This window comes from Carassius carassius, chromosome 50 (genome assembly GCF_963082965.1).
Source record: "Carassius carassius chromosome 50, fCarCar2.1, whole genome shotgun sequence".
NCBI lineage: Eukaryota > Metazoa > Chordata > Actinopteri > Cypriniformes > Cyprinidae > Carassius > Carassius carassius.
The window spans coordinates 2,252,644-2,261,304 of record NC_081804.1 but is presented as its reverse complement, the minus strand read 5'-3'; the positions used below and the strand labels follow the sequence as shown (position 1 = coordinate 2,261,304).

Below are 8,661 nucleotides of genomic sequence, written 5' to 3'. Positions count from 1 at the left end.
GTCCACTAAAGGAGGTAGAGCTTTCTCACATTTGGCTCCCAAACTCTGGAATAGCCTTCCTGATAATGTTCGGGGTTCAGACACACTCTCTCTGTTTAAATCTAGATTAAAAACGCATCTCTTTCGCCAAGCATTCGAATAATGTATCTCTTAAATTGTGAGTGTAGTTGCATCTGATCAAATGTGCATTCTTATTCTTTAACTTGGGTCAAACTAATTCATTTTACTTTGTTGGATCAGCAGCTATGTTAATGATGTCTCTATTTGTTTCTATGTTTTGCCACAGGATTTACATCGCGTGGTAACTAGGATTTACACAAGCTCCAGTCTGGATCCAGAAAACCTGAGAAGAGATGATGCTGACCCTCAGAGGACCCCAGATGATGCTAATATTCTAATATTTAGAATATAATATTTGCTGTTAATAATGTTCATCATCTGGCTGACTACGTCTTGTATTATTTTTTCTAAAAATCCTGTCATACGTGCACAAACTGACAGTCACCACTTATAAGCTACTACTAAATATTGTAGAAACTTAATTTTCTGTAAAGCTGCTTTGTAATGATTTGTATTGTAAAAAGTGCTATACAAATAAACTTTAATTGAACTGAATTAATAAAAAGATCTCAGAACCCCAAAAATCTCATAAAACTGTACTTTACACGTGTCTTAATAGCCACTTAAAGCAGTGACATTCACAAGCACGAAATGGACGTGGGGTCACTGCTGGTGTAATGGTATACTGTTAGAAAAAAGAAAAAGAAAAAGAAAAAAAATGCATGAGAACTTAAAGACTCAAAGCTTTACTCAAAATTAATGACTCAGTTTTTCAAACTTCATCTATTTGTATCTGTGTCGAATAATCAGCTAATTTTGAACAAAAATATGTGGGTCAAATATCCCCTAAAAAAACCACAAATAAAGGAGTTCATAATTTCCCATATTTAATGTTTATAGTCTCTGAAAAGCTATAGAGGTTTTCTGATTTTATATGAATTTTTTCCATAGTGTTGTTGAATTTTGAGAAATTGCATGGAAACCAACAGGAGGATTAAAGCACCATTTCACAGAAAATAACTAACATATGCTTGTAGAATAAACACGATATTATGATTATAGTCATAACCCACCATAATAGTGTTTTTAATAATAATTATTCCCTCTAACCAAATTCTTAGTAGTAAAAATGCAATAAGAGGAAATTAAATTGAAATAGTTCTTGCATTTTTCTCTTCATCACATTGTAACAATAGATATTTAACCAGTACAGGAGCTGTATTACAGAAACTTCAAATAAATAATAAAATAAAAACAACAGTTACATTATAAGAAGATCAGAAAAACTGTTTAAAGAACATAATTTATGTAATATAATTATTATTATGTAACATTATAAAGTCTTTGCTCTAATTTAATGCATTATTGCTGAAGCTATATATATATATATATTAGGTGAGTACATAAATATAAATAATCAGAATCACACCTTACACATTCAATTTGTCTTTTTTCATTTAAAAAATGGAATCAAGTATTATACCAAAGTGAAGGTAATGGAAAACAAACTACCCTTGATTTCACTAAAATGAGGATGATTCCTTACTTCAGTTACTAACATCCTTACATCATTTACTAAATTGTGAGGAGGCAGTATAAGATTAAATATAAATATATAATGATTGCTGATAAGTAAATGAATATTGCATTTGAAAGAACATGTAAATATATCAAGATCAAGTAAAGCAGGGGTTCTCAACCCTCTCCTGGAGTACCACCAAGTTAGATTCAATGTCATGTGATCACAGCGACCCAAACTGACTATTTTAAAGAAATAGGAACTGGAATCTAGAAATTGGCCCTGTCAATGTTCTCCTGGTGCACGGGCATCAAGCTCTTTTTCTTCAGCATCAGTATGTACTCGGCAAATTCACGAACTGCTCCGTTTCCGGCGGGTCTCTGACACATGTATTTGGCCGCGATGAGATCCGCCACGGGTGCGTCAGACGGGACACCGTTCAGTCCCACCTGAGACAGGATCTCTCTGTCTTCAGACTCTGAACCTGTGAGGGACAATATCACACAAATTCTGATCATTTTACAGGCTCACTAGTGGTTCCTGGTTTCTTTACCAAACAAATCTGCTACCTCACAACGTTATTAATAATAATAAAAAAAGAGCTCCAATTTGTTTTTGTGATTACTTTACTTCTAAGTGAATTTGAATGGCACTCAGCAATAGAATAAATTGTTCATAAAACATTATAAATCTCAGGAATAAGACTGATATGATTCAGATAAAAACTTTAGTAGAAACAATTATTTTTAAATAACATATTGCTTGTTATATTTTGATATGTTTGCTTCAAGTAGATAAATAATTTTTTTCCCAATGAAAATCTTTCACACATGGAAAATTAATTAATAGTTAAACCCTTTGGTTGTTAATTTCCCTTTTTTTTTTTTTTGTGGTGCCTCCCCTGACTCTGAAGTTTTACCTTGGAACTAATTTTACTTAACATTTAGATTAATTTTAACTTTGGATTATAGTTTTCAAATAAATCATTGGAAAAGTCAAATAAGTAGTGCAACAGATGAAAGAATCACTTGAATATTTGAAAACTCATAAGACTTGGAGACATTTGTTTAACTGAACTGTCTCTTGAAAATTCAGAAGAGGATTAACTCATTTGAATCATTTTTTTTTTACATATTTGCTGTACACATCTTTATATAGGCCTATGCAAGTTGTTATAATGGCAAAATGTCACTAATTATATATGGTTGGGAGAAAAGCTCATTTGAAACCTGAAATGAATTAGCAATAGACATACCAAGCTTAAATTAGGTTTAGGATTTTTTGTAATAATCATATTGACAGGACATGCTCACCCATGAAGGCCACTTCATCCCAACACAGTTTCTTCTCCATCATCAGCTGCTCCATCTCAAACCCATTCTGATGCTCTCCAAAGTGAAGTCCACAGCCAATCAACTGGGCAACCTTCTCCAGGAGACCCCTGGACAGCGGCTCATTGATGTTGGATATGAGGATCACCTAAACACACAGAAGAACAAAAGTTAAGATTAATCTAACTAAAATTTTAAAGGAATAGTTTACTCAGAAATTCAAATTTGCTGAAAATGTACACACCCTCAGGCCAACCGAGATGTATATGAGTAAATTCTTGATGTAAAAAGATTTGGAGAAATTCAGCATTACATCACTTGTTCACCAATGGATCCTCAGCAGTGAATGGGTGCCGTCAGAATGAGAGTCCAAGTTTCTTACAAACAAGCAGCTTTTCAATTCGCTAAACATTAACTGATGGACTGGAGTGGTGTGGATTACTTGTGGATTATTGTGATGTTTTTATCAGCTGTTTGGACTGTTGAGCACATTTTCAGCTACATTTAGTTTTTTTGGTTCTTAGTGAAATGTAACTGAAAATGCTTATAGGCATCAGAATGAGAGTCCAAACAGCTGATGAAAACATCACAATATTCCACAAGTAATCCACACCACTCCGGTCCATCAATAACATCTAGTGAAGTAAAAAGCTGCATGTTTGTAAGAAACTTGGACTCTCATTCTGACGGCTCCCATTCACTGATAGTTATACCATATCACATTATTTTTTACCAGCCCACACAACTGTACCTCTATATTCTCTCTCTGCAGCATCTGTATGCCTGCCACGTCTCGAGCACTGATGGCCACATGGTCCTCGCCTGAAACCGATGTGAATATCTGTCCGTTCGTCAAACAGCCAGACACTTTACACAGAAACAGCCTGACCGCCGCTTTCTCCTCTCGGCCAAAGTAGCCAAACCTGCAGGAAAGGGCAGCATTTCTATCTTCATTGATGCTTTCTGTCTGGCCACAGAGTTTGTCTTGACAGCTCACCTCAGAACTCTCTGCTCAGCGACAGGCCAGTCGATGTCCACGTCGATATCAACGCTGTACTCAGGCAGCATTTCATAGTAGGCCATCTTCTCCAACTAACACACACAGAGAACAGATCAAAATATCTGACAAGGTTTCACACAAAAGTCATTCTTAGAAAAACAAATTAATTTAGTTCAGGTAATTTATCTCCAATAAAAGCTGATGGCACATTGTTAAAAATATAGTTCTTTATTGGCATTGATGGTTCCAGAAAGAAACTTTAACATCAGTGGAATCTTTCTATTCCATAAAAAGTTCTTCATAGTGGAAAAAGTTCTCTAGACTTTTAAAATGGTTCTTTTAGAAACTCTTCACAACCTGTAGTGCTGCAGGTCTTCTGTCCTCCTCCCTTTCGGGAGCGCGACCAAGAGAAGCTAAATTGTATGTGTCCAGTTCGAGCGCTGGATGCATACGTCCACAGAGATGCCCTGTGGAGAAAATTGGACCAATTGCTTGTATGCTACGGTCCCCCCAAGAAGGGTTTTCCTGCATCTAAGCAGACTATTAGTCATTGGATAGTTGAGACTATCAACACCACCTATGAGTCCTCTGGTCGTCCCTCGCTGTCGGGAGCCAAGGCTCACTCTACACGGGGTATGGCGGCCTCCAAGGCCTTTCTAGCAGGTGTGTCCATGCGGGACATCTGCATGCCAGCTGTGCGGCGCATGCTTTTATAGCTTCCTGGTCGCTAACGTCACCCCGCCCGTGACGTCATGCTCTTCCATTGGACTGATTACACATGATATTCAGAGTTGCTCACGCTAGACGCGTTCCCCGTAGCGCTTTGACGCAGCGTCTCATTCCCTCGAGGAACTATGGTTACATGCGTAACCTAGAGACGTTTTTCAATCCATAGCGGCGCCGAGCAGAGCAAACATCAGAGAGCACAAGGCGAGTGTGTGTGTGTGTGTGTGTGTGTGTGTGTGTGTGTGTGTTTGTGTGTGTGTGTGCGTGCATCCAATACAAATATGTCTTCGTAGCGTTCAGCTTCAGCCCTTATCACAGTGTGACAGTTGTTTTTTCTTCCAACAAAAATAAAGCAACTAACACCCATGAAAACATACTTTAGAAAAGATCATTTAATTTACTTTTTAAAATGTAAAACATATTATTGTGTATTTCGGCATTATATTATGCAGCATGCACAGAAATGATTAAAGACAAACATCACTGTCTGAAAGCACTAAATGGCACAGAGAGAAACATCATGTGAAGTTATTTTGTTTTGTATTATTAAATATAGTTTTCTATTAAGTAATAATCAATCATTAGTGTATCATGATACATATATTAGAGTAATAGTATAGTAAAGGGATTTGTGATTTTCTTTAAGTAACTGATTTATAGAAGTGGCAAATTGATAATAAATGTTGTTATTTTTAATAAATAGTAATAAAAATAGAACAGATTAAACCTATTGCCTTATTACATTAATGTATTTTTTGTCTATATTCTTAATGAACATTAGCTGGTTAGTTAAATGATTTGAAATGAAATAATTTTTCAGGGGATGACTTGATGTATAACGAACCGTATTGTTGATTAAAAGGCTATATTTCATTGTAGATGGATATACAACATTTTTTCTTGTCATGCGGCAAATGAGCAACAGTCAGGTGAGAATAGAACGTAGACAGCCTCTCACACACACAATAACACTGTGTTCCCAAGATTCATTGCAGTCACTGAACCCTTATGTTGTTTTAATTGTCTGCCAATTTCCAAGTACTATACATTTCATAAGAAAAAGCAGTGGTATCATCAAAGGATAAACATGAATGTCCTAATAATGAATCAGGAAGTCTTTATATAAAAACAAAAAACAAAAAAAACAATCTACATTCCCAACTCAAAATCTTTTAGTGACTGGTCACATCTACATTTTTCAAGTTTTTTTTTTTTTTACAGTGTTGTATATGGCTCAGTCAGTACTCCTACTCCCATATATGAAATACAGGGAATACAATGGAATAGTGGATTGCAGTAAGGTTAGTAGTATACAACCCTACCCTAATAGTCAAATAATATTTTTTTAATCATACCCTTATCGGGGGCTGAACCCCCCTAAAATGAAAATCCTAGAAACGCCCCTGCATTAGACAATCACAGGAAGGTGTGTTTGATTAGGTTTAGAGCTAAACTCTGCAGTAAAGTTTATGTTGGGAGCCAGATTTGAGGATCACTGATCTACGCCACCACTGCAAAAGCTAAAATTAAAAAAAATTTAAGAGTGTATTTATTCATGTCTTGACATTTGATTTTTGTTCATTATAATAATTTATTACACATATTACGAAATGATCATAACATCAATGATTGTTAAATATTTTTTCCAAGATAGTGTTAAAATCATCTCAAAAAAATTCAATTATTATTTTTTATTTTTTTTTAATAAGGTTCAGACTAAAAATAAAAATATATATATATTTTTGTGGTGCCTCTGAACTTTTACATTTGTAGTGCTTCTTAACAACTTTTAGTATTTTCAAAATTTCTGAAATGTTTTTTTTTTTTGTATTTTCAATGTTTTTAACTTCATAAAATCACTGAAAAAATCAAGGGACATGCATTCTTTTAAAATTTTTTGATTATTTATTATATATTTTGATTTTATTTATTTATTATTAGCTAGATCGATTTGTGTGTTGGTTTGCTTAACCCCCTAAAAAAGTCAGAATATTCTAAAGTTTTTCACCTGTATTTCACATGAGAACTCAAGGTACAGGTTTGTCACCATATTTTCACAATGCCCCACCTCTTTAAGGCCATTTTCCCAAGCCTTTCTTGTGCTAAAATAGAAAGAGCCGTTTTCGTAGAGTTCTCCAGGCCAATCTTGTCGTCGAGGCCTGCACGTCACGTCAAGGTTCGGAGATGTCAGATTCGTAACATCTAATTACAGTGATCAAGAAGAATTGTGTGTCAAAAATGTCAAATGGAATTACTGGCCAAGTAACAAAATAAACATTTCATACAAAGCAAAAAATTAGCAACTGTTTCCTTATGAGATGTTTTTGATACCTTTCTTATCCACCTCCTCCCAGCGAAACTGGTGTCTACGAACCACCGAAAACACATAGTCACAGCCCTGTTCAGTGATCATCTGCAGGGCTTCTCTGATGTGATGAGGGTGGAGGCATGGAGACGTGGCCTGAATATGACAGACGATGTCCACCTCTAAAACACCACCAGAACATATAGAGCCAAGACATTAAAAATGTAGACCTTTCTGGACCCTTAAATCTCTCAAATGTTGTTATTTTAAAAGAATGAAGATTTTATTTTTTATTTTATTTTTTTATTTTAAATGTTTGTAATTGCTTTATATTATTGTTCTCCCTCTTTAAGTTACACAGATTCATAATATTTATTTCATACATTTCAAAATTATATTAAGATTATTATTATTTGTTTTCATGTTGTAAGTAAAACAAAGATTATTGGAGTATTTCTTACAAAATCAAAACAAAAATGTATTGGTCTACTTAAAAATTTATATTTCATTCAATGTGTCACTAGGCATTTCTTTGTTATTATTTGTTAAATTTACTAGCAACATTTTCCCTTCTTAAAATCATTACAATTATATATTTAGATGGACCATTCCAGTTCTTATAAAGTACATGAATTGCAAATGTAAAATTTGACTGTACATTGTAAGGTAACATGTTTTTATTATGGAATCATATTCATTTTGTATTAGTAAAATAGTATTATTATACATTACACAAATTTTATTGTAAAATAATATTATGTGTTTTCACAATTTCAGTTATGATAAGATTTAAGTATTATCTGATAAGAAAACTTCGCACATTGTAAAGTTACCTCATCTATATGTCAGCAATTTAATTTTTTTTTTTGAGAGTTTGAGAGGCATAAAAACGACTCGAGGTGTGTCTCACCGGGTCTCAGTCGGATGAACTCCTTGATGGTCTCCAGTGAGCTGGACGAATCTTTGGAAACTTCAGGACTGCGCCGATGAACTTTTGCGCCCCAGACTCTTGCGACGCGCTCGATCTCATCATGATCCGTGGAAACCCACACGCTGCCAGACATAACATCACTGATTTGACTTTCTTTCTTGTTGAAAACATTTTACTATATAGCCTAGCGTATTTTACTTCGACAAAATAAACTAAAATACTTTTAAAATCTTATTTTAAAAGAATAAATCAGTTTTCATTTCATTTCTGTCCTTTCACGAACATTTCACTTATTTCCAATGTTAATTATACATAAAAGTCAAAGTAGTGAACAACAAACTCATATTCAAGCCATCATTAAAGAAAACAAAATCAAAATAAAATGTAGTTGCCTGTCAACGACTTCTGAATCCAAGGCAGCTCTCAGAACCCACGCGATGAGAGGAACACCGGCCAGATTCTTGATGTTCTTCAGGGGGATTCCTTTACTGCCACCGCGGGCCAGAATCAGAGCCGCCCGGTGAGGCTTCCGGGAGGACGGGTCACAGATCATGTTGCTCTCCATCGCCGCGGAAATAACACAAACACTGCTCTTTATACGGACTGGACACTCCTCTATGAGAATAAATTCCTTAATTGATTAGATTATTAATTTGAGAGATTAAATGCTGAAGTTTAATCAAACAAAGGCTTTATACGGGTCTCTCTGAATCGTAGCCTAAATAAACGTCCTGAAATCTCCTCAGAATCACGAGCAAACGCTGCGCTACTTCATGTGTCTCGTATCAC

At 35.0% G+C, this 8,661-nt stretch overlaps 1 protein-coding gene across 1 annotated transcript; it reads right to left on the bottom strand.

The window, feature by feature from the left end:
• Positions 1–1,519: 1,519 nt before the first annotated feature.
• cmasb (cytidine monophosphate N-acetylneuraminic acid synthetase b) lies at positions 1,520–8,437 on the bottom strand. Its single transcript, XM_059546090.1, has 8 exons — positions 8,265–8,437; positions 7,852–7,994; positions 6,968–7,123; positions 6,705–6,838; positions 3,908–4,002; positions 3,662–3,833; positions 2,893–3,058; positions 1,520–2,063 (listed from the first exon to the last, which is right to left on the bottom strand). Exons 1-8 carry the CDS (start codon positions 8,435–8,437, stop codon positions 1,849–1,851), a joined length of 1,254 nt encoding a protein of 417 aa, XP_059402073.1. The 3' UTR covers positions 1,520–1,848.
• Between the last annotated feature and the right edge of the window lie 224 nt (positions 8,438–8,661).

Coding starts and splice junctions, on each gene's coding strand:
- cmasb (XM_059546090.1), bottom strand. CDS start 8,437: ATGGAGAGCAACATGATCTGTGACCCGTCCTCCCGGAAGCCTCACCGG. Junction 7,124..7,851: donor GTTCATCCGACTGAGACCCG/GTGAGACACACC, acceptor GTGGTGTTTTAG/AGGTGGACATCGTCTGTCAT. Junction 6,839..6,967: donor GGAGGAGGTGGATAAGAAAG/GTATCAAAAACA, acceptor CACTGTAATTAG/ATGTTACGAATCTGACATCT.